This window comes from Gossypium hirsutum, chromosome A07, assembly GCF_007990345.1.
Source record: "Gossypium hirsutum isolate 1008001.06 chromosome A07, Gossypium_hirsutum_v2.1, whole genome shotgun sequence".
Lineage (NCBI taxonomy): Eukaryota > Viridiplantae > Streptophyta > Magnoliopsida > Malvales > Malvaceae > Gossypium > Gossypium hirsutum.
In genome coordinates this window covers 93,678,673-93,704,678 of record NC_053430.1, presented here as the reverse complement: position 1 = coordinate 93,704,678, position 26,006 = coordinate 93,678,673, and the positions used below count along the sequence as shown (strand labels likewise).

General features: G+C 35.0%; 2 protein-coding genes across 13 annotated transcripts; both read left to right on the top strand.

The window, feature by feature from the left end:
* The first annotated feature begins 1,693 nt into the window (after positions 1-1,693).
* On the top strand, positions 1,694-2,350 carry LOC107943718 (protein MAIN-LIKE 2-like). The gene has a single exon (XM_016877503.1). The coding sequence runs from the start codon at positions 1,694-1,696 to the stop codon at positions 2,348-2,350; it is 657 nt and encodes a 218-aa protein (XP_016732992.1).
* Positions 2,351-9,892: 7,542 nt separating this feature from the next.
* On the top strand, positions 9,893-25,926 carry LOC107943719 (chromatin modification-related protein EAF1 B). 12 transcript variants are annotated; one of them, XM_041116712.1, is made up of 24 exons: positions 9,912-10,297; positions 13,720-13,940; positions 14,063-14,117; positions 14,192-14,289; positions 14,383-15,844; positions 15,954-16,073; positions 16,265-16,569; positions 17,247-17,303; positions 17,384-17,435; positions 17,632-17,718; positions 17,853-17,910; positions 17,989-18,509; positions 18,620-18,670; positions 19,083-19,140; positions 19,247-19,437; positions 19,542-19,595; positions 19,688-19,768; positions 19,937-20,071; positions 20,192-20,308; positions 21,023-21,123; positions 21,264-21,470; positions 22,080-22,458; positions 23,328-25,096; positions 25,450-25,926. In XM_041116712.1, the coding sequence occupies exons 2-23, from the start codon at positions 13,798-13,800 to the stop codon at positions 25,011-25,013; spliced, it is 6,018 nt and encodes a 2,005-aa protein (XP_040972646.1). In that variant the 5' UTR covers positions 9,912-10,297; positions 13,720-13,797; the 3' UTR covers positions 25,014-25,096; positions 25,450-25,926. The 12 variants fall into 12 exon arrangements, with proteins under 12 accessions (XP_040972643.1, XP_040972644.1, XP_040972646.1 ...); XM_041116713.1 differs by having other exon boundaries at positions 9,913-10,297; positions 17,632-17,712; XM_041116709.1 differs by having other exon boundaries at positions 9,893-10,297; positions 16,265-16,531; positions 17,247-17,435; positions 17,632-17,712.
* The last annotated feature ends 80 nt before the right edge of the window (positions 25,927-26,006 follow it).

Genomic DNA, 26,006 nt, shown 5'->3' with positions numbered 1-26,006 from the left:
CAAATGCGGCACCCTGCACCGATGGGATGTTTCAATGCTACCATGTTTTGTTTTTTTATGTGTTTGGGGACCTTATAGTGGTCCCCAATTTGTTTCTGCTGGTGCGTGATTGAAAGAGAAGAAAGGGGGAAGGAGAAGAGAAGAAGAAGAAGAAGGAGGAGGCGGCATTGGTGAGGGAAGAAAAAAGAAAAAGAAAAAGAGAAGGAGGAGAAGAGGGAGGGAAGGAAAAAGAAGGAAAAAAATGTAATTTTTTTTATAAATTGAGTAATTAATTTATTTAAGGAAATAATTTTTAGTTGTTAATTTAAGGAAATAAATTATTTATTTTAGTTGTTATTATTATTATTGTTGTTTGATTTTAATTTAATTTTTAAATTTATTTTTTTGCAAGGTATAATTTAGTTAAAAAGAGATATTAAGGTATGTTTGTATTTATTTTATTTTTTTATATATATTCATAATTTATATTGAAGTAAAAAAGCCTATGTTTGTATTTATTTTATTTTTTATATATATTCATAATTTATTTTTAATTTTTATTGAAGTAAAAAAGCCTATGTATGTTATCTACAAAAAATGTTTTGTTATTATTTTATGTAATTTATTTGTTAAATGTGTTTTAGGTTAATTAGATATATTTTTTTATGAAATTTATTTGGCATGTTATATTTTGATTATTTTTTTTTATTTTTTATGTGATAAGATTTTTTTTTGTAAAAATAGTATAAAAAATATTAAAAGAATATATTAATGAAAAAATAAAATACGGATAGAAATAAAACACGAAAATAATAACTTTTTTTTGGGGAAAGTGGTGTTGGCGGGTTTTTTACTAAAATAATATAAAAATAAAATACCAAAATAATTTATTTTAAAAAATAAAATAAGAAAAAAGGGCCAAAACCAGAGTTTTTTACTAAATTAATATAAAAAACACTAAAATAATACATTTGAAACATTATATACTAAAATAATATAAAAATAAAATACGAAAATAGTATATTTTAATAAATAAAATCCAAAAATAAAATAAATAATAAAAAAGGGCCAAAATCAGAGTTTTTTACTAAATTAATATAAAAAATACTAAAATAATACATTTGAAAAATTATGCACTAAAATAATATAAAAAATAATATAAAAATAGTATATTTTAAAAAATAAAATCAGAAAATAAAATAAATACCAAAATATATTGAACTACATGTCGGGTATATTATATATATTATAATTTAAACCAAAATATTTTACTTATTATCATTTTAAAAAAACAATAAATATATTTGTAATTGAATATATTTATTTTTTTAATGTAGTATGGCAAAAAATATGCGGTTGAAAAAACTGTTTGGTATTTTTTTGTAATTAAAAGCAATATATAAAATTTAGTTATTTTGATAAATATTTAAAATCCATCAAACATTGAAATTAATAACTGAAATTTATTTTAAAATTGTAGGCATCGCAATGGTTTCATTGATTAAGAAAGATCCTCACGTAGCTAACACAGTTAATAATATGGTAATATATTGTTATTTGTTACTCACGGGTTCCATTAAAAAAAGATCTACGTAATTTACGGAAATAAATTATGTTATTATAACTATTTTTTGCAATTTAACATTGTCAAGGCTCGTACCGCGTATTAAGGGGTCGTGTGAATGGTTTAGGATATTCCCTGGATGCACGACTAATGTCCTTCTTGGAGCTAGCTGGGTTCAGGTCAGCAACATTTATCCGAACATTTGATTTGCGATACGATTTAATATCCGCATTGGTCGAGCGTTGGCGCCTGGAGACCCACACTTTTCATTTGCTGTGTGGGGAGTGCACTGTCGCTCTGGAGGATGTTGCATTGCAACTTGGACTCCCAATCTATGGGAGTGCCGTAACGGGCGTAAGTGCGATAACTGAGCCGGCTATACTTTGTTATAGCCTATTAAGAGCCTCGTCCGGCGATGATGAGTCCAAATTTTCAGGTTTGAAATTTAAATGGCTGAAAGCCAATTTTGAGCATTTATCAGTTAATGCCATTGAAGAAGAGTTGATGTGTGCAACTCAAGCGTACATTATGCATATTATAGGGGGTGTATTGATGCCCGATATGAACAACAACAGGGTTTATCTCCAGTATTTACCTCTATTAGTTGATTTGCATAATGTTCGCTCGTATAGTTGGGGCTCCGCAATTCTGGCTATATTGTATCGTGAGCTTTTTTGGACGACAAAACCTCATGCAGTAGACATAGGCGGATGCATTGTATTGTTGCAGTCATGGGCTCTTTATCGGATGCCATTCTTGGCATCAGTTAGTCACCAACCATACGTATATCCACTAGTTAACAGGTGATAAAATTTAACTTGTTATCAATTGACAGTTTCTTTATAATGATACTATTCTAAAGATACTATATTTATTTGAAATTTGTTTTTATAGATAGAGTATTTATCCAGGTATCGGGAGGTCGTACACTGTCCCGATATATCGTTTGATGATTGAACAACATACCGACGATGGGGTAAGCTATTCCAATATTCGTGACATGTAATTACTTTATTTATCATACTCAAACCACGTTAAATTTTAACCATGGTATTAATCGTGCAGTTTATTTGGATACTATATCGTAGACCAGAAATTGCGGCTATTATACATTCGTCTGTCTACATTCATTTTCAATTGTGGTACACTAACACACCAATTATCAGTTTCAATGTAGTCGAGTGGTACCACGGGGATCGAGTACTACAATAGTTTGGTTGCATCCAATATATCCCGGATCCGCTAATGGAGGTAGGGAAGGTTCACGGTATCAACAAGAGAGGGAAACATGGAATGCATTGGGGGGTTGTGCACCGGAGATATATTGCAGTGTGGGATAATCGGATGGGTCGAAGACCTCAGATGGATATGTCTTCCGATTTGCAATCATCGTTAGAGTACATACAATTGTACTCTAGTATGGGAAAGCCATATTTACTTGGTGGCCAATCGACTGTAGTCCTCCTGCACGTGTAGCGACCTGGGGTATACAAGCCAGTGGCCGATATAGAGCCCGATCCATAGCCAGATCTCTAGCCCGAGCCACAACCGGAGGCTGAGTCCAAGCGATCGCATTCACATTCGGCTGATACGGGCAATGACTATTTCTCGGGCTCGTCAGGGGCGAATACCATTACGATTTTGATATTTTTGGGTCGTAGCCACCGCAGTACAGCATTTCTCTCAGCTTGTATCCACCGTAGTACAGTACCATCCCCGGCTCATATCCACTGCAGAACTCCACTCGTCCTGGGTTATATCCACTGCAACATGACACTCCTCCCGGCTCAAGTTCATTGATGCCATTCGAGCCATATGATTTTTCTTCTATGTATCAGACACCCTCACCTGCGACTGAAGAGGATGTTGGTCGTCGTGATCACCCATAACGTGAACGTCGACCTCCGCATAAGTATACCCCTAGGACCATACCATCAAACCATCAATTTTAGGGGTTTCTTGGGTTTTGATATTAAAAAGTTTGTATTTTTTTGTATATATTTAATTAGATTAATTGGAACTTTGAAAATTGTAACAAATTTTGACCATAACGTAAATTAGATTAATTTGGACATTTTGAATATTAAAACACTAAAAATTAACAAACTTAGTATTGTAATATAAATTAAATACATTACAACATTAATCTAATTAGAACAAACTTTGCAATATAATTTTTTTATATAAATTAAATACATTACAACATAGGCTCAATTCCTACCCGATCGTGACGATTGTCCAACATGATAGTTTCGCTGCGGGCATTTACTCCGATTATGACCAGCTAACTTGCATAATCCATAACGCTTACCGTCGGATTTTTCCCTAATGTCTATCTCATTACGGATTCTGGATGATTGCGGACGACCTCTTGGATTCCTGTGTAGCCCTCTGTCTGGGACAAGCTCGAAAGTCATCGGAGGCACCTCCCACGTAGACAAGTCAGGCAGGACGGGGAACTCATTTTCCCAGACACGTAATGTGTGCTTGAGTGTGTACAAATCATCGACAAATTATTCAACATTAAGGTTCACCTTAGCACACGCTGCCACGACATGTGCACATGGATAATGAAATGTTTGGAACCTCCTGCAATTACACCGTCTGTTTCGGAGATCAACTCCATAGGACCTAGATGGTATATCGGGTTGACGACTGATCGTCTCCGTAACACGAAATGTTTCATGGAGTCATGAGACCCATTCTTGGCATCAAGGTAACCAACCTGTAGAATATAGCCAAAAAGACATATGAAATTAGAAGATGTCGTGTTTTTAACAACACAGTGTTGACCCCCTCCACTAAGTTTGTGGTAATTTGACCATAACGAAAGCCATCGTCAAAACTTTGAGCCCATTTCCACGGCTCCATAATACCCAACCACTGTCGGAAAGATATGTTCATTTGACCCTCCATGTCACTCTCAAGTCGAGTCATTCTTTGGCGGAAAATATATGGCTCTAGCTCGTGCGCTGTATATGTATTAAGGAAAGATAAGTTACAGTATTGCCCTAAAGCATTAAAACATATGTTGAAAAGATAAAGTAATCATTTACCCATTTTCACAACTTGTCTTTTCCAGTCTGTATTCTTATAATCTCGATAAAAGTTAGCCGCGATGTACCGGATACAGTAAATAGATCTCCATGGTACACCAGAACACTTAATGGCAGCAATTAATCCTTTCCCTCTATCGGAGATGATGTAAATATTATCGTTGCTAATAACATACCTCCGTAGGTTTGTAAGGAAGAATTCCCACGATTCTATGTTCTCCTTATCTATGATGGCAAATGCTTTCGATAGCACGTTCCTGATACCATCTTGAGCAACCGCAATAAGTAAGATCTGTATATATTTTCTATATAGCCAGGTCTCATCTACTTGCACAAACGGCTTGCAGTGGGGAAATGCGCACACACATGGATCAAACGTCCAGAACATCTGATGAAAAATTATTTTTCTGGCTGTAATTGCTCATCCGGGCCGTAATAAGGTCGTGTCTATAACTCAATGACAGTCCCCACCGCATAGCGGCTATCCATCATTGTAGCTCGTTATACGACGCATCAAAATCCCCATACAATTGCTCTATTGTCATCTGTTTAGTTATTCACGCTTTTTGATATGATACTCGATACTGAAATCATACCTGCATTTCGACAATCAGTACCAAAACTTTAATGGTCAGCATGTCCTTCACCATTGGCATGATAAATGTACAGATAGTTTTGGAATCAAGTTTTCCATGGTCTTCTGTCATACGTGTTGATGTGCATGTGTGAGGCCCAACAAATTTGCGTATCTCCCACATCTGCGATTTTTGAATAAATGCATCTCGTACCCGCCAATTGTAGCCTTCTGCCGACTTCCAACATCTCTAATATATAATGTCGGTTTAGACACTGCAACTTTGTAATCCACTGATATATTCATACTACACCGCTTAATAGCAAATACGCACTCTTTTTTACTTTCGAATCTCTGGCCTACCAACAACTCCTCATGCTCGGAATTTACGGCCAGCTGGTAAGCAAGAAGTATTTCAAGGTACTCCGGGAACTCAACTATATGCGCTGCGTCGGGGTCTATGAGTGACATGTGTGGCCCAGGATTATTGTGTATCATAATACGTCGCATCTGGTTCCCCACCGAATACGCGTTAATGTTTTTGTTGTTAATATTTTTGTTGTCATTCATGTCTTCATCGTTAATATCATCGGGGACATCGTCCACATTGGGATCACTATCACTATCAATATCAACTTCTTGATTACAATGATCACCACTATCGTATCCATCATCACCAACCACATCAATATAGGGTGTAACATTAAGATTGATACCGATCCCACGTATAGTCAATTCACTATCAACGTACGATATTGGAGCCACTACGTACGGTTCTTGAGCTCCATGTTCTTCATCATATATAGTGAGATCTTCATTTTGCTCCATACCGGCTAACTCTGCAAATAAATGAATTAGTGCATTTTTTGTCACTCCCATTCCCACAGTAAAGAGCTATCATTGTTTCCACATCTTCGTTGTCTACAAGTTCCATTTCGGTGAATTTGATGGGATCTGTCGAAACTGGAAACTTGTAGAAAAGTTTCGAGATCCTTCTCTCGCAACGTCTAACAATTTTTGCATTAATCCTTCCTTTCATATCATCCAACGAGACATTTCTATTAAATCTCATTGCTATTTGTTGCCGACATTCAAATATGCATCCAATGGTTGTTGTCAAAGATGATTCCATCGAAATAAACGCATACGAAAAACTGATTATCCATCTTCAATACTCAATCTGTTAATAAACAAAATTTCTCAAAACAATTTTGAACAACAAATAAATTACTTAAATACAAAATTAATTAATCAATATGCAATTTTTTTATTCATAAGCCCATACTTTTTCAGTTCTCATTTTGTACATGAACAACATTTATCTTTACATTTAACCACTTAAATTCAGCTCTACATTTTCTTCCATCTTTGATCCCGTGTCTTCATCTGGGAAATTCTCTACAATCCAATTTAGAAATTGTTGATTCTATTCATATTCATCTTCTACAATCCAATTTGGAAATTCCTCAGGATCTTCTGGCTCTTCAATCTTTATAACGGGCATTGAATATACAAGTTCTCTAGGTAGTTTTCTAACAACTAATTTATCCATCCATGGTTTGTCAAACACATTTTACTTCCTAGTTAACTTTTGTGAACCGATACTTTGTCTCGCTATTTTGCTTGCTCCATAAGAGATTATAAACTTCGCGAAGTTTATAACTAGATTCCAATAGGTTCGTGGTATCGATGTATTACAAAGTTCGTCTAAAATGATTTGATGCTCCCGTTCTATTAATGTCCCTCTAAAGGTTAAGTATTGCAATTTATTGTTTCTAATCATTTCATAACCCTTCCACAACACTTTTTGCATCTTTCGATTTACGGTAATAAGGTGTTGAACAATGTCTTCTTCTGGTTTCATTCTGTAATCTTGCACTTCTCTCATCATCTTATCAACTTTCTCTCTTTGTGCTAAAGTTATTATCTCATCAGTCAATACCAAATATGTTATCATTTCTAACAATATGTATAACAAAAATATTTTCAGTTGTTATCACTAATTAACAATTACTTTATAATAATTTTACTAACATAAAAACTTTCAAATATATTTAAAAAATTTAAAACATAACATTTACAATAAACACATAATTAATCTAAACACAAAACTTACTAACATATCACAATAAACAAAATAACTTTTAAAACAAAACATAAAAATAACACTAAACAAACAATAGAATACTAACAAAATAAATTTTCTTATCATAATCTATTCTATTTAAAAAATAACAATAAAAAAAATTACCTTTTCTTTTTTTTCTTCTCCTTTCTTTCTTTATTCTCTTCTATTCTCCCTATCTTCTTCTGTAATTTTTTTTTTCCAATCTGGTAGGAGCCGAATGGGGGGAGCAGGGTGGAGATATACTGGAGGGGTGACGCCTGTCAGAAAGGCACCACTGGTGCCGCCTCTGACAGGCCCACCGTTGGTGTCGCCTATGGCTATCCCACAACCGGTGCCGCCTATGAGATGCCCTCGACCCATTATTTTATTATTTTTTCACTGTTTTCTACCCATTATTTTATATTTTTTTCACTATGTTTATTAGAAAATTTAGGATGGCGCCGCCTATACACCACCCTCCATCACTTGAAGTATACCATTTTGATAAATTATCTTGAAGACAACTTATTTTCGTTTTTTTAATATTATTATAGTAAAAAACCCTCCTTACCAACTACAAGGACATGACTTAAATTAACAGTTTAAACTATGTAAGTCTACTCAAAACAAAAAAGCCTATCTCTCCTTTTTAGTAAAAATAAAATCCTAAAAATAAATGAAAGGATAGAATAAAAAATAAAAATAAAGCTTGAAGCTTCCACATAGTCCTTAAAGTAAATCTAATCCCAATTCATCTTTTAAATATATATCTTGAATTCTAAAAGTTCCGGTACATCAACTCGGGCTCCTGTGCCTAGTCTTTCATATGACTTACGATTTAACTTATTCTCTAAATCATTGGACAATTATTATACTTATAATTAAATATCAAAATTAATAAAACTCATATCTAAATTTATTTAAAATAATTAGTAAAAATATGTTACTTAAATATAATTTATGACTCGAAATTTGTGTGAACGAATTCTACTTAGAAAGTCTTCACAATATTAAAAAGACTTTTTGGGTTTCATCCTTGAAAATAATTGAATTTGTTAAAAGAAAAAAATAAATAGAAATGTAACAATATCGAAGCAATTCGCAACAAATTTCTAGTTCTTCCCTTTTATTCTTCTATTTCTCCTAGTTATGGTGGGAGCTAGAGATAAATTATAAATTATTGAAAAATTAAAATACAATTTTATTATAATTAATATGTAATTTTATAAAAATTTAAAACAACAAAATGATAAATCTGCTATTTTAGGGTGCCAAGACCGCTAGCTTGCTCTTCTTATGCAACAACACAAATAATATAAATACACAAATTAGAATCTAAAATAAATAATTATAACAAAATATTAATAATATGAAACATAATAACTCAAAATTGAAAAAAAATATAAAAAAATACATAATTAAAATATGATAGGATTGTAATCTCACAATAATCTAAGATTTAAAATGACTTAACCACAAAATTACATGAAAAAAATGTGCAAAATAATCATATTTTTTTATTTACTCCTTTCATATTAGTGTAGCATAATGATTCCTAATCAATGTTTTATGATAAAATGTCTAGAATTATCAGTAGTCCCTCCCCAATCCTTAAATAAGAAGATAATGCATTTTAGTGCACTCAAACCTACATCTTCCTGTAATAACAACAATATTAATACTAACTGAGATAAAACTCAATTAACCAAATAATCATAATTTTTAAGCCATCATTAAAATTAATGGCATGTATCATGTGACAATTTAGGTGTATAGCAATATATCCATGCTTTTGGTTGGAGAGGTAGGTATTGATAGAATATCCAATAATGGGTTGGTATTGTCAAACTTTAAATAATAAAAAAAAAGTTCCCATTTTCATGTTAGTTTGGCTTATTTTATTATAGTACAATAATGTAGATCAATACAAGAAATGAATTATAATATTCTTAGCAACTTCAAAATAATTCCTATAGTTTATATTTAATAGATTTAATTTTCCATTTAGTTTGAAAATTAAGAGTTAACAATTTAAATGGACGAAATTATAAAAAAATGTTAACAATTTATATATAATAAATTAATAAAAATTAATAGTTTAAGTTTATGATTTTACTAATATATATCTGTTTTACGGTCTAAATTTGAGATTTATAATTGTTCCTCCTACTAATGTCATCGTTTAACAATTTATATACAACAAATTAACAAAAATCAATAGTTTAAGTTTATGTGTTTACTAATACATCTCTAATTTACTGTTCATATATGGGGTTCGTGACTACCTATTTTTACAATGTAGGTTCGAACTTTTTAAGGATTTATAACTGTCCCTCCCAATAATGTCATCGTTCAACAATTTATATACAACAAATTAACAAAAATTAATAGTTCAAGTTTATGTGTTTTCTTAATACATCTCTAATTTACTGTTTATATTTAGGATTATGACTACTTTTTATAATATTATTTTTAAAGTTCAAACTTTTTATTTAAGATGTAACATGAGTTACCATTATATCCAATTATTAGATCGTAGATGGGAAATGCATATTTATCAAAATTACTAAAAATCTCAAATGGACCAGAAAAATAAAAAGAAGGCCTTTTATCATCGTCGTCTTCCTAATGTAAAAGACAAGCCCATTGATCACTGAGAGAAGAGTCGCTCAGTAATTCTCAAAGCAGCCAGGCCGAACAAAACTCAAAAATAATTAAAAAATCGTCGCCATTTTTTTTTTCTTAAGAGCGAAATGCATAAATTTACACAAAGGACTTGATAGAGAGAGACTCGACAACGTGCTCATGGCTGGCATTTGCAGGGAGCTGTTGTATTTTAGGGTTAGTTCATGTCGTTTTGAGTGAGGGCAACGACGTTGAAGGAGGGTCCGAAGCTTCAAAACCCTAGAAGAGAGATAAAGAGGTAACGAGAGTGCTAAAAAAGAGCGGGAACGTTTCAGGTGTTCCCCGGTGCTTTGCCCTAGCTGCCAATTGTTCGACTCGGTATCCAAATTCAGGTTATTTTCGCGCTAAATTTTTGTTTTCTAAACCCTAGAATTTTATAATGTTTCAAATTAGGGCAGTGTCCGTAATTTAATACGTTTAGGGTTTCCGTTTGTTTCCTTTTTGGTATTCTATACGCATTTCGATTGGATGCTAGTGAATTTACGCGGTAAGTGGTCTTCTCATGTGCATATATACACTAATTCTAAGTTAAAATTCCCGGGAAGCTCATCAGGCTCTACATTGTGTTGTTCAGTTTCTATTTTTCAACCTATAGTGGCTATTTTCCTGGAATTTGAAGAGAACTCTTGTGCTAAGCTCTTTACGTGCAATCATTTGCTTCTATGTATAATTGTGTACGCATATGCTTATTGTGCGTCTGTGATAGAATCATTACTATAATTCAGCTTTGATTTTGGTGTTCTAGTTAGTAGCAGGTATATATTCCTTTTTTGGGCTTTTTAACTGCCAAAAATTTAGTGGCAACTCTCTCCCCAAGCAAGTTTAATTTATTTTTCAAATTTTCATGTATGTAAGGCGTTGAGTGAACTTTAATTGATTTTGAGAGAATTTGGTTATATTCAGTTGCTGTGAAACTATGTACAGGAGTGGGAAATTAATGAAGAGCAATATGCAATCAATGTGTTATATATTTTGTTACACCTTTTTCCCCTTCTGCAGAAAAAGAAAGAATAAAAAGGTTTTAAGAATCTTAGGATGCATTTGTTTCGCTGAAAATAGCTTCTGGAAATTGATCTCTAGAAAATGACTTGATTTTCTGAAAAAGCTAATATTTTCTGGTGTTTGGATGATTCTGGGTAAAATATTTTACATGTTTGGCAAATTTCCTGAAAACATTTTGTAAAAGTTGTTTTCAGTGAAACAAACACACGTTAGATATTTTCTTGACTTTTTATCTTTTGTTTTTTTTATTGAGTTTATTTTACTGCTATAAAATTACATTTTGTAATGTTTTTGTGTATATATATTACAATGTTTTAGTTTTTTTTATAAACGTTATGGCTGTCCAATTCCAATTTCTATTTCTTTTATCCAATTTTGAAATGTGAAGAATGACAGGTTCACCTACATCTAAAGAAGCTCTATTTGATGCTCTAACCAAATACACAACGTTTGGATCTTTGAATTTAGCAATAACTGCTTCAATTGCACACAGGAAAATACTCTCCACATCAGAGCGCTTGTTTACAAGACAACAATTCTATTGCAATTGAAAACTATACTCCGTCTAGCATAGAGAAAAATGTATGCTTCTGGAGAAAGCATTTCTTGAACACTAGTAACCTACAAAAGATAGAACATGACAATTAGGTCCAAGAAGATATGTTTTATTGTCTTTATAAGGCTAAAAAACATGCCAATATATATATAAGGCTCAAAATATTTTGATGAACCAACCTAGAAATAGAAATTGCACAACCATAACATTTGACTAAAAGACAATCTAGCCTTTAGTGGAATTTTAGGAGCAGCAGGTTGCTTGTGTGTCTTACACATTACATATAGCAGCATCAAAGTTTTTTTTACTCTACCTCAACCACCACAAAATTCTTGTTAGTCCTACTTTTACTAGCCAAGAACTCTCCTTTATCCCATACAATTAGCACTCTTGCATGTTTCCTCTTATGATTGTTTCCCTACTTTTATGAGCACAAAAAAAAAAAAAAAAAAGAAGAACAAAAAGCAAAGGGTAAATGGTAAATACATGCCTGAGCTAACAATACAACATAAGAGAAAAACCAATAATCATAGCTTAGCTTACGCTTCCCAACCCTTCAAGACATCCTTAAGTGACAAAATGGAACTCTACCCTAAATGAACACCTAAACCAGCAAAAACTTCAATGATATACTTCAATTTTGCAATCAAATACTATGTTAATATGATGCAACAATCAATCAGTAGGCCTCAACCATGCACCATGGAAAGACATATCTTCTTCCCCTTCCCTTTCCCCTTTACTTTTTCTCTAAACTCCAACTCAGATGTTGAAATTCAATCCTTTGATGAATAGATATACATATAGATTCATTACATTTTTACTAATGATTTGTCATTGTAGTGCTGCAGTTGAATTGATTAGAAAGTAATCCCAAGTTTTCATCTCAAGCATTTATATCCTTACAAAGCTGATAACTTCAAAATTTTAAATCCAAAATTAAATCAATTTAAAGCATATCCTTACTTTCCTATGTTATTAAGTAAGTTATAAGGGTGTGTGAGAGTCAAATGTAAATGTATCAAAAAAGTAACTATAGAGAAAAAAAGAAAAGAGGTACCTGTGTTTTCCAATTGGCTTCAGCATCCTTCTATTGCTGACTTAGAACTAAATTCTCTTGAAAAAAATACAAATGCGAAGCTGAAGCCCTAATGTAATAACAAAATTGAAAGTGAATTTATTTATTTATTATAAGAAATAGAAGAAGAAAGGGAACCTGATTGGTAGAAGGATGAGTGAAACCAAAAGGATTGGGGATGTCATGCAATGAAGCAGTGGAATTATCAGAGAAATCAACGGCCCAAATTCGGCCTTCCCCCATCACTCCTTTCGCCTCTCCATGGTTCTTTTGTTCCTATCTCTTTTTTTCTCTAATATATATGAAAGGAATTCATCGGTCCTGCATTTTGGTTAATTTCTCATCATTGTCGATTATTTCTCTAAAAACCTCTAGAGTTTTTTTTCTCAAAGAGAGGACCGAAGAAGAAGAAAACGAGAAAGGGAGAGTCAAAGAGAGAAAGGAGATTGAGTTGCGTAAAATGTCTTCCGGATTTTAAAGTCGTAAGACATTTTATGGAAAAACGCTATCTTTTCTTTTTAGTTGACTTGTAAAATGTTTTGTGTTGACCAAACTTAATTTCCTCAACCAAATGTCGGAAAATGATGAAATTATTTTCTGGAAAACAAATAAGTGAAACAATCGCACCCTAAGTTTGGCAGAAAGTTGCTTGTTTGGAATAATATTAGTAGGTCTTAATCCAGTTCAAGTCTTTGTATCATGCATTTTGTTCGTTTCCAGGAAAAATCTTTCTACAGTGATCCTTTTTATGGTAAACAATGTATAGACTCATGTATAGTTCTTCTGTTTCATGTATTATCATCCATTTGTTCGGAGTTTCTACCTTGTTCTTTTGGTGTTGATTTTGCATATATTTGAGCTTCCAGAAAACTCCCTATTTTTTGGATTATCTTGAGTGAGTTTGATGATATCTGTTTGTGATCAGCTTGCGTGATCCTGAACTGATACAAGCTCAAACCTTAATTGAATAATAAAATCATTTTTAATGTAGTTACAAAGGTTTTTGCATTGAAATGAAGGGGAGATAGTTATCGTAGTAGTTTGCTGCTTTTCAATTTTTTGTTTGTATTAGTTTCTATTTACTCTAGTAGTCTGGTTGATTCTGATACTTTTTCCAGATATCTATTGTAGGTGTTTACCAATACCTTCTTTTTTGCATCAATGGGAGGGGCCAGCCTGTAGATTTATAGGGAGGGATGCATGGATGCAGCTTGGGATCTGCATTGTTATTAAATGCTGAGGTTGATTCTATGGGAGGGGTTGTTGACAGCGGAGTTGACATTGGTGTCAAGACCTCTCTGCGTAGAGCAGCTATTGAGAAGGCTCAAGCAGAGCTTAGGTGATGCTTACATTCCACTTTTATTTACTATTTTATCATTCTAAAATTATGCACTTGGTTCACATCCCTAAATACAAGCTCTACTTATTTTCTATCATCTTTTACATTTGTCTATATAACAGGCAGGAGTTTGTTGTTCGTGAGGAAAGGAGAAGGGAACTAGAGTTTCTTGAGAAAGTATGCACTTTTATCTTCTCTTGTTATTCTAGTTTCTTATAGATTAATTTCACCATAAAACACGTTGATGTCAGGGTGGCAATCCGTTGGATTTCAAATTTGGCAATGCAGCTTCAGTTAGTGTCCAGTCTACTTCTCTCACTGATCAGCAAGCAGAACATTTGGTTACCAGGTTTGTTCTTTTTACTGTTGTGTGTTACAATACTATGATTCTGAATTGTATTGCAGCAACTAGCTGATGCTTCCCTGTCCGCTATTGTTGCAGTGATGCAAAAGGTAGTTTTGCACCCACTGCCTCACCTCATGGTGATTCCGTAGAGAGTAGTGGAAGACCAGGGATTCCTGCAGTTTGTGAACCCAGTAGTGCTGACAGTCTCTTACTATTTTCTGGTGAAAATGAGTTGCCTGAAGGTGAAAGGAAGTCTATGAAATCTCGTAAGTGGAATACTGTTGTTCCATCAGAGCAATCTTCTCGAATGGATGGAGCTCAAAATACCAAGGAATCAGAAGATTCTGCTATTTTTCGCCCATATGCTCGAAGGAACAGGTCCAAAATAAATCGAGATGGAGCACGATCTAGTCCAAAAGATATTGTTCAGGGTCGAGGTGGTCATGGCCCTTGTTTACCTGCTCATGTAGCATCGAAGGATGTGAAGGCTTTGACTTCTGAAACAAATAACCAAAAGGGAAAGAACATACACTGTGTCGATGCCACAAAATTGACAACTTCAGATGGTGATTTGGCTTCAAAAATGATAACTTCTGATAATCAGTTCAACATGGCGTTTGATGGTGGTCAGGCTACAGAAGAAACAACTGATCAATCAAAAGGTGATATATCCGAAAGCAAGGTTGACGTCACATTTTCTAAAAGCTTGATCGATGACCTGCATAAGGAAACTGCTCAAGTTGAGGCTGATAAATCTCCAGTTAAATTGGTTCCTGCAGAGTCTTATCTTGTTGCAGGGAAGGAGCAGGGAGTTTCAACTGGTCTTGAAGAATCACCTGCAACAGGTGCAACAAAAGCTGAAAATGGAACTGATTATAACCAGCTAAATGGGTTTGGTGATGCCAAAAGAGATGAGAAAAAACCAATTGAAGGGCAAAATAGCAGTGTGGCAATAGGGATGAAGGGATTAGATTCAGAGTCCTCTTGCACTCAAAACAGTTTAAGATTAGATGTAAATAATGATAAAGATGTATGTATAAATCCAAAAAATGTTGATTCTAATGGAAAGCTCGTGGAGAAAACATCAGAAAAAGAGGAGTCACTAAACTTAGCTGTTGGTGAAATGGCAAAACAAAACAGTGAGATTAAGGCTGTTGATAATGGTGCTGTTGTTCTTGATACTTATAGACCTGTGATTCAAAATGACTCTCTGAATGATTCTACTGTCAAAGTGGTGGAAGAAATTAGATCTGAATTGCAAAATGAGGTGAGCTGTCTATCCAACGATGAGGCACAACGAAGTAGTCATGCTGTATCAGAAGCTGAAAGGGAAGTTAGTACTGTGCCAGGTGATAATTCTAATTCCTACAAGGAAAACTTTTCGTCTAGTTTGCCTCAAGGTAAAATGGACAACACTATTTGTGAGATTCCTGGCACAACTTTGTTAGGAATAACCTCTATTGCTATTCCTGACACTCAAGCTAGTTTGGACAATCATGTGAAAGTGGTGGACAAGGCACATGAAGATTCCATTATGGAAGAGGCACGGATTATAGAGGTGGTGTATCTTTTCCTGGATATATGCATAGTTATTGCTGATTTCTTAACTGAGATGTATTTTATTTTGTATTTTAAAATCTTAAATGGTCTGGCATTATGGTAAACAGGCTAAGCGGAAAAGAATTGCAGAGTTATCTGTTGCTAGCTTATCTGTGGAGAACTGCCAAAAATCTCACTGGGACTTTGTTCTTGAGGAAATGGCATGGTTGGCAAATGATTTCGCTCAGGTACTATTTATTATAAAATATAGATTAGATTTAGCTTATGGGATCTTTTATTTTCCCTTTATTATCTAGAGTTTTTTTTATTGTTAGCTTTACTTGATCAGTGGGCTTCTATTTGAAGTTGACTAGATAACAAAATTGGCAAATTTTCTTGGAGTTTTTCTTATTTATTTATTAATTTTGTGTGCTTATAGGAGCGTCTTTGGAAGATGACTGCTGCTGCTCAAATATGTAGACGTGTTACTTTTACTTTGCGATTGCAACTTGAAGAAAAGAATCAGTATTCGAAACTCAGAAAAGTAGCTTTAATCCTAGCTAATGCTGTCATGGACTTTTGGCATTCAGCACAGGTGCTTCTAAATAGTAGGGATGCAAGTCTTGGTCCAAAAAACTGTGGCTATGATCTAGTGGGGTCACAGGCTGATGAAGTTCTTAAGAACAACAATGCAGAACTTGATATGGTATTGATTATGTTGATGGACTTCTATTGGTCTTTAAGGTTAATCAATTTATGCATGTCTTTCTATGTGATGACATTAATGATTATAATTTTTTATGTTTAATTTTCTTATTAAAGCTTGGTGGTAGTTTCTTTCAAATATTCAAATTCAGTTACTGTTTTTTTATTTTTTGCACATTGATTATCCACTAATATGTTCTGTTCTTTGGTACATGGTTTATCTTAGTTGCTATGTAGGAAACTTGATATGGGAGAACTGGCTTGCTTTAAAAATGTAGAGAAGTGGTTACTGAGAACTTTGGTATTTATATGGATTTTAGTCTTTTTCTAATTAAAACCTTTTTGGATTTTAATTTTAGTTTATATGAAATGTGGTCTCCGTATTTTTCTTTTAGTGTGTTAGCTTTCTGGGGTTGGTTGGATTATTTGATGATTGAGTTCCTAGGGTCTGGATTATAAGTTAAAATTTAAATCTAAATGCATATGTAAAGTTTAAATCTAAATGCATATGGTCTTTGGAATTCAGATCAAGAAAATCCAATTAAGTATTTGGAATTGATTGATAGCTATAGATCTGTTTGGTCTTGTTTTCCTCGTCTTCAGTAACTTTGTCTTGCAAAATTGCTGAATATTTTATATTCATGTTCTAGTTGTATCAGGTCTTTGAAATACTCTACTTTATGTCTCATCTTTTTGTGCAACATGTTATGGAGAAGGATACAAATAAGGAGCAGCAGCAGCACCCTGGAAATGACAATGAACTTGCTATTCAGGCATATGCTCTTAGATTTTTAAAATATAGCAGTTCCTCTGTTCGATCACGTCAAGCTGATACAGCAGCAACTTCTGACAGGATATTTGACTCAAGCATTATGGACAGCTCTTGGGATGAACACCTAACTGAAGTATGACTTATTTTTTCTTAGATTTTCAGTTTTATTAGCACATTATTGTTGGCTTTTGAAAATAGCTTTTTGATCCATCTGTTTTAACCAGTTGTATCTGTTAAACATGCATGCTCATTCTGGACTCTGGAGTTCTTATCTTGCGGAAATTCTTTGTACATCCTATGCTCAAACTTTTTATGTTCTTTATTTCCAGGAAAGCCTCATCTATGCAGTTCCTTCAGGTGCTATGGAAACCTACCGAAGATCTATTGAATTTTATTTGGTACAGGCTGAGGTAAATGTAGGTTCTTTAATGAGTTTATACATTGTCTTTTTTCTTTTGTCCCCCCTATATTTTTACAGTAATCTGAAGAAAAATTGCTGGACTTGTATGATTCATCCGAAATCTTGCTTATTTTTTAATTTTTCCCCCAGAAAATTGAGAGTAACGTGCAAGAGGTGGTTGAAACATCTGTTTATGATGCTGGAGCCGGTAATCATGACACTTTTTTGTTTTGATTATCTTTGTTATTCAATAGTTATATGTTCCTTACCACTTCTTCAAATTCAGAGTTTCCATATGGCAACTTTGTGTATGATGAGGATGAAGGAGAAACAAGTATGTATTATTTGCCTGGAGCCCTTCAAGGTAGCAAATCGTCAAAACTAAACCAGAAGAAGCGGACAATGAAAATTATGAAATCATATCCTCCTGCAAGATCATATGAAATGGGTTCCAATTTGCCTTATGGAAACTGTGCTCAACAATCAACCTTAATGGGTAAAAGGCCTGCCAGTGGTCTAAATGTTGGTCCAATTCCATCGAAACGTGTTCGCACTGGTCCCAGGCAGAGGGTTTTAAGTCCTTTTAGCTGTGCAGCTGCTGCTGGGGGTTTACAAGCTCCAACAAAAACAGATGCTTCTAGTGGAGATAATAATTCTTTTCAGGATGATCAGAGTACTTTGAATGGAGGATTCCAGATCGAGAAAAGCACGGAGGTTGAATCAGTTGGGAACTTTGAAAGGCAGCTACAATATGACCGTGCAGAACCACCGACAAAAGCTAAAAAGAAGAAAAAAACCAAGAATCTTGTACGTAGGGATTCTTCTGTTTTACTGACACTGGGTTTTCTTTTATAATGGAATGGTATAGTTCCATTATTTGCCTTAGTTTCTAAGGTCATGAATCGTGTTTCTGGTAGGGTTCTGCATATGATGAGGGTTGGCAACTTGAATCTACTCATAATGAACTGGTAATTTGTCATCTTCAGCTCTGTTGCTTGATGTAAATGATCTTTTGCTTTATCGTTTTCTTCCTCTTTAATGGAACAGTACAGTCATTTTATCATTAAGAAATTTAATTTAATTTTTTCTTCTTGGATGTCTAATTACCATTTTTGGTCCTTGTTTATGTTAATTTAATTGTGTAACTTTACCTAGCTTGAGATTCATTTTCAAAGGTATTATAGGTTCTTAAGTTGATTTCTGAATATCCTCAGTCAGATTTGTCCAGTTTCTTGATTAAGGAAACTTTTAAAGCTTTGAGGTCATTTTAGTATTTTCAAAATTTTATGAGATCAAGTAGTAGGTGGATCAAGTTGACTTCCTGCTCCCCATGATAGTTGTGATGAACTTTATTTTATGATGATTCCATTTATTTTGCAGGGGAATTATTCCAAAAAGAGACCTGAGAGTTCTCATTTTGATTCTAATGGAACCAGCGGTAAAGCTTTTTTATCATATTTGATTTAATCACGGGTTACGTGGTTGGGTATATCTATTTTATGTCATGTTCTTCACCCTCATCCTGTCAATTATCTTTTTATTAGGTTTATTTGGGCAACATAATGCCAAGAAGCTGAAGATAATGAAGCAACAGCTAGATAACACTTTTGACATCACTTCAAATGGATCAATCCCTTCACCAGTAGGGTCCCAGATGAGTAACATGTCCAACTCCAGCAAAATCATCAGATTAATTCATGGTTCTGACAAGAGTAGAAAATCCAAAACACCTAAGGTATTTTTTCCTTTTACCTGTTTGTTGATTGTCTGATTGATAATGTGCTTCAGAGTTCGTCTTAGCTCCAGTGTAATTGTTAAAACAATGTAAACTTCCTCCAGATGTCTGCTGCTCAGCCTGGTTCTAGTACTCCATGGTCATTACTTGAAGATCAGGTTAACTTTTGTTATCTTTTTTTGTGAAATTATCTTCAATTCCTGTTCGCATTTGAACTATGTCCATGAGATGTTACTGTATTTATGCTCAGGCACTTGTTGTCCTTGTACATGACATGGGTCCAAATTGGGATCTTGTAAGTGATGCCATCAACGGTACCCTTCAACTTAAGGTTAGTGCATGAGTAAAATGTCTATACAAACATATTAGGTCATGTATGGCTTCCTTTTAATATGTCTAGAATAACTCTAAATTATCACCAATGATGCGTCCATTGCTCTAAAACTGCTACTTGTTCTTATAAATGTCTATAATTTCTTTAACTTCTCGATGTGTCAAGTGCATATTTCACAAGCCTAAAGAATGTAAGGAACGCTACAAGATTTTAATGGATAGGAGTGGAGATGGAGCTGACAGTGCTGATGATTTAATGTCTTCTCAGTCATGTCCATCCACATTACCTGGCATTCCAAAGGTCCCTTCTCTTCTCAAAAGCTAGTAGATTCATATTTTTGTTAATATACTGAAGGTGGATATTTTCCATGAAGCTAATTTTGTCTTCTATGGTTGGCTTCTACTGCCGTATTTCATGCAGGGAAGTGCTAGACAGTTGTTTCAACGTCTGCAAGGGCCAGTAGAAGAGGAGACTCTTAAGTCTCATTTTGAAAAAATTATACTTATTGGCAAGAAACAGCACTACCGGTGGAGTCAGGTATAAGTGAAGTTTAGAGTGCATTTATTTTATCTCTAGAGGTCATGGCATGTTTGTAGTTTTAAGAATAAGCCACTAGTTTAACCTAGTTGAAGATAGTCCTTTTGGCATCTTCAATGCAATCAAGTTTTTAGTTTTTTATACGAGTTTGATGCAACATCTGACTATGGGCATTTAAAGAAGACTTTTATGCACTGTTAGTTCAATTTCTTAAGGTGCATGGGACTTGATTAAAATATGCTAGATATACCTTGTTAAACTTCTCTTGTTTTAGTTTATAAGTGAAGCATTTTCCCCTTGTAGTTTATTAGTTTTATTAGAGAATGGATTAGACTTAACACAATCAATTGAGTTATTAAATGAACTACATCAATTAAAGTCTAGCTTATGACATGAATTCATATTTGTTTTTTGATATACATGTTATTTCACGCATTAATTCATAAAATTTCTTTGATATATATATATGCCTTTATTCCACTTAGGTAAGTGCTCTTTTTGCACCTTGCTCCTTGGACAATATAGGGGCCCTAGCATTTCAAGTTCACCTGTAGCCCTTTACAACTCTGGTGTTAGCATTCAGTGGTGTGGCAAAAATATGATGAAAACCTAGTCTTAATACTTGAAAGCATCCTAAATTCTCCTCCTTTTCTTCACTTTGGTTCTTCCGGCCTTTTCTCAATTGTCCCTTCTGTCTTCTTGTGTATTGTAAAGCATGATAACCAGGATTTGAAGCAGATAGTGCCGGTCCACAATTCTCATGTTATGTCTCTTTCACAAGTCTGCCCAAATAACCTAAATGGAGGGGTTCTAACGTAAGCTTTGCTGCTTCCATTTTTATTAAAGTTTTAACTTGTTAATTCATTCATGTTTTCTAGTTTTTCATTGTTCTTCGTATTATGTTTTATTTTGATTGTAATGGACTGTAATATAATTTCCTATCATTTGGATAAAGGCCTCTTGATTTTTGTGATGCCCCTGCATCAAGCAAAGACGTTCTTCCCCTAGGATATCAGGCTAGTAGTTTAGCAATATCGAATCAAGGAGCTGTGGGACCAAGGCTTCCTGCATCTGGAGCAAATTCGTCGCTGCAGGGGTCTTCTAATGCAGTTCTTGGCAGTAATTTATCATCACCCTCTGTTACACTCGATGCTTCTGTGAGGTATTAAGCTAATTTGTAGCTTGCATTCTCTGTGTGCATAGTATCACATGCTATTATTAGTATCTGTTCTAACATGCATTGCATGTGAATATCTGCTATTTTATTTATTTTTGAATAAGTTGAGCATTATACAAATAAATAAACAGAGTTGAAATTTGCCTTAGCATATGGATGTTCCATGTGCAAATTATATTGATATTAATTAATATAAAGTCTTTTGTTTTAATGTTAATGTAAATTAAATTCTATACAAATAAACAAAAATTAATGTGAACTTTAACCCTCTTATTTTAGAATCTTGAAGATAAAGCAATTCAATAATTTTTAATTTTTTAAATTTATTACTTAAGTAATTAAATTAAATTTCTTACTCATAATTTGGATAGATTTTATTAATAAATCTATTTAACAAAAGTATTTTAATGAAAATCAAACTTCTTATAAATTAGATAATTTATTCATATAATACAGAAGTATTTACAATGGTTTTTTAGAAATATATTAAACAACAAAGGCTACTTTTAGTTAGTTCAGAAGTTTCTCCTCATTCATGTTTTTTAATATATATTATATACCAATGGCACAAATTGTGGTCATACTTGCTCTCAGGGATGGTAGATTTGGTGTTCCAAGAACATCTTTGCCAGCTGATGAGCAGCATAGAGTGCAACAACATAATCCAGTCTTATCTGGCAGGAATGTTCAGCAGTCCAACTTGACTCTCCCTGGGGCTGTTTCTGGGTCAGATCGTGGGGTTCGTATGCTGGCTGGTGGAAATGGTGTGGGAATGATGTGTGGAATAAATAGAGACATGCCAATGTCAAGGCCAGGCTTTCAAGGAATGGTATCATCAACAATGCTAAATTCTGGCAGCATGCTCTCCTCTAATTTGGTGGGAATGCCTAGCCCTGGAAATATGCACTCTGGACCAGGTTCTGGTCAAGGAAACTCTACATTGAGACCTCGGGATACCATTCACATGATGCAAGTAAGTTATTTACTTTTCAAGGAGCAGTATGATCAAGTCTGTTCTTCAACATGCTATTGCAGTTTGGGGTTCTTTTGTCCCATATTAACGATAATTGTTATATACGAAGAAATCAGTTAATATTTCCCCCAGTGATTTGTATTCATCCAAATAAGTAGCAATCTACTACAAAGTGAACAATCTGGATATTGCAGTATTACAACTTTAAAACCAGCCAAAAAAAGAAAAAAAGAAGAGCAGTTAAAATAAGCATTTTGCCAGCCAATCTGCAGTACGCCTTAATCCTTGAATGTTGTATCCAACAACCTTAATTCAATTAACAAGTGCTGAATTAGAATTAGTTTTGCTGCCATGAATTCTCCTATTCTCTCAATCCAAAGATAGGCACTCCATGCTAATCTTAGACTGACTGCAATCAACCCCTTCCCTTGAGCTCTTGCTGCACCCATCTAAATCTAGAATGGGGACTTCAGTTCTAGATATGTATGGCTTTTCAGAGGATTGCTTGCTGCAAAAAATTCCATCAAAATTTTCCTTTACCTATGGTTCTGTGTAGCAAGCAGATCTGGATAATTCCTTTCTTTATGTGTAACGACTTCCAATTGAGGAATTTAATTTAGGCTTGATAATGGGGGTTTGTTGAACTCAATGCCTTAAAGCTAGTTGGTAAATCTCGCTTTGTTGTGTTTATTTTGATGAGTATTCCTCTAGGAACTGAAATGTGTTTGATATAGCATTTTTATGTTTGTTTATTTAAAAATTACATTGAACTTCTGGATAATCAATGATAATGGTACTCTAATTTTTGCTCGTTATGGTGATCTAGAACAGACTTTCAAACTAAGATGATTTTCCTTTTTGTTTGATAGCCTGGTCACAGTCCAGAGAACCAGAGGCAAATGGTGGTACCTGAGCACCAACTGCACGTTCAAGAGAACAGCCGGGGAATTGCTGCTTTCAATGGGTTGACTTCTGCTTACCCTAATCAATCAACCCCACCGCCTGTTCAGTCATATCCAGGTCATCCCCAGAAGTCCCAGGGGCTGAACAACTCTCTTCAGGGTTCTAATGGGTCACAGCAGCAAGCATATGCCATGCGCCTTGCTAAAGAAAGGCAGAGGCAGCAGCAGCAGCAGCAGCAGCAGCAGTCTCATATGCATCGGCAACATCAAAAGTTTGCTGTATCTAATACTTTGAAGCCACATGTCCGACCTCAGACTCAACTTCCCGTATCTTCTCTTCAGAGTAGTTCCCAGATTCAATCTCCAGCTTCAACTCAGGCATTATCGCTTTCCCCTCTAACGCCATCTACGCCAATAACTCCTATGTCATTACATCAGCAACAAAAAAACCACTTGGTGCCTCGTGGGCTTGGTAGGAGTTCCCGACCTGGTGCTAGTGGGTTGAACAATCAGATAGGCCAGCAACAACAGCGGCAGCTTCAACAACAGCAGTTTCAACAATCTGGTAGGTACCACCCTCAGCAACGGCAACAAACACAATCTCAGCAGCAAGCTAAACTTTTGAAGGGAGCAGGGAGGGGGAACATGCAGGTGCATCAGAACCTTTCTGTTGATCCTTCTCCTCTGAATGGCCTTAGCATGGCCACTAGCAACCAAGCTGCTGAGAAAGGAGAGCAGATGATGCACTTAATGCAACGTCAGGGCCTGTATTCTGGGTCTGTTATGAGCCCTGTCCAACCATCTAAGCCTCCAGTTTCTTCTCAGTCCATGAATCATTCCCAGCCACAGAAAAAGCTACTTTCTGGGGCAGCACCCCCTTCTACAAAGCATCTCCAGCAGATGGCTGCACATTCTGATAATAGTTCTCAAGTTCAGGTTTCCACAGCGCCTTCTGTTCATACACAATCAGCTGTGCATCAGTCCGTCCTGCCAGCGGCTATGGGTCTAAACCGCCAGCACTTGCAGCTACAGTCACAATCACATAAAAAGCAGGTTAATCAAAGTCAGCCTACTGTTAAAAGGATGATTCAGCAGAATCAGCAAGTGAATTCTGATCCTTCCAGCAAATCTCAAGCTGAGCCCGCCCAAGCTGACCAACAGCCCATGAGTAATGCTTCACTTATGGGTACAGCCACAAGCATGGCAATGCCTCAGGCTGCTATTGATTCAGCTGACAATGTATCGGTTGTTTCTCCTTCTGTTGGCCATCAGGGGAAACCATCAGAATCAGTGTGTGATCTGGGTTTGCCAAATGTGGCCACTCAAGTGGGACCCATGGTGAGCCCTCCTCATCCAAATTCTGCTCGTAGTGATTTGCTACCTTCTGTCAGCCAAGGGTTAGGGAAGAGACAATTATCAGGTAGTCTACCCTCTAATGGGAGTACTGATGGGTCACAGTGGCCACAACAGCCACAGATACAACAATCTTCCACATCGCCACCATCTCAACAGCCTTACCAGCAGTTACAAAATCAGCATAGTTTGCTGCCACAACAGCAGCCATTGCAACAGCAGTCGCAACAGCAAACTCTGCATCTACAAGCAGTACAGGGCAGCTTGTATCACAGGCCTTCTAATTCTAAGCTGGAATGAAGCAATTAGTGGTTGGAGCAGTTCCAACAGCAATGGGTCCTGGCATGATTGAGTTTGTTTGCCCATGTAACAGCAGTGTACAGGTAATAACTTTTACGGATTTAGGCAGGTTTGATATGGTGTTATATGTTAGGTTCGCTTACTAGGAAGCATTAGAACATTTAGAATTATTATCATGTTGTAATATTGGAATGAGATGAATTATATCCGCTCTCTGCCACTTTGTTGCATTATTGGTTTGTTAAAACTTCTGACAATTATTTATGGATAGCTATTTTTTAACTCTAGCTGTCTGTGGGTGCTTATCCATGTATACTATATGATTTGTATAAATTTGTTGTCTTTTTCTTTTCCTTTTTGTTTATTTCTTTGGTATTTAAATTTTATTAAACTTGAATGGAGAGTGGAGACTAATCAGGCTGTGGTTTTAACGCAGATGAAGCTGGTAATATCATATTGGCATTGCAATGTGGAAAGAGGTTGCTGCTATTTGCAGGTTAGAAATACACGGAAAGTATTGGACATTTTTTGGGGTTTCTACTTTTTGTTTTTTAGGGCATCATGTATATAACCACTTATAGGGAAGTGGAGACAGATATAGTGGCATTTGTACATAGGTCACATCTCCCTTTTCCATGGCTTCTTTCTTTTTGGCCCAGTAGGTCAGTGCATGTATTTATTACCCTTTGAGGTCTAGTGGGTATCTAGCAATCATTGTTATGGGCAAAAAGCCTTTGGGGAATTTTGTGAATATTAAGGTTTGTTGTGGTGTAGAAACTGGTCACTGCTATTAGAACGACCAGCAGCCGTCACTGCCATAGCCATGGCCATGGCCATTCCCACCCAAGCATTTATTTGTAATTTGTAAACAGTCATCAGATTCTCATAATACAAAAATCCTTTAATTGGTGCATACCCTTTCCATTCCCTATTCCTTCTGGGTCTACCATAAGCCCTTATGTTTCTTGCTTATGAAACTTGAGAATTTAGTTC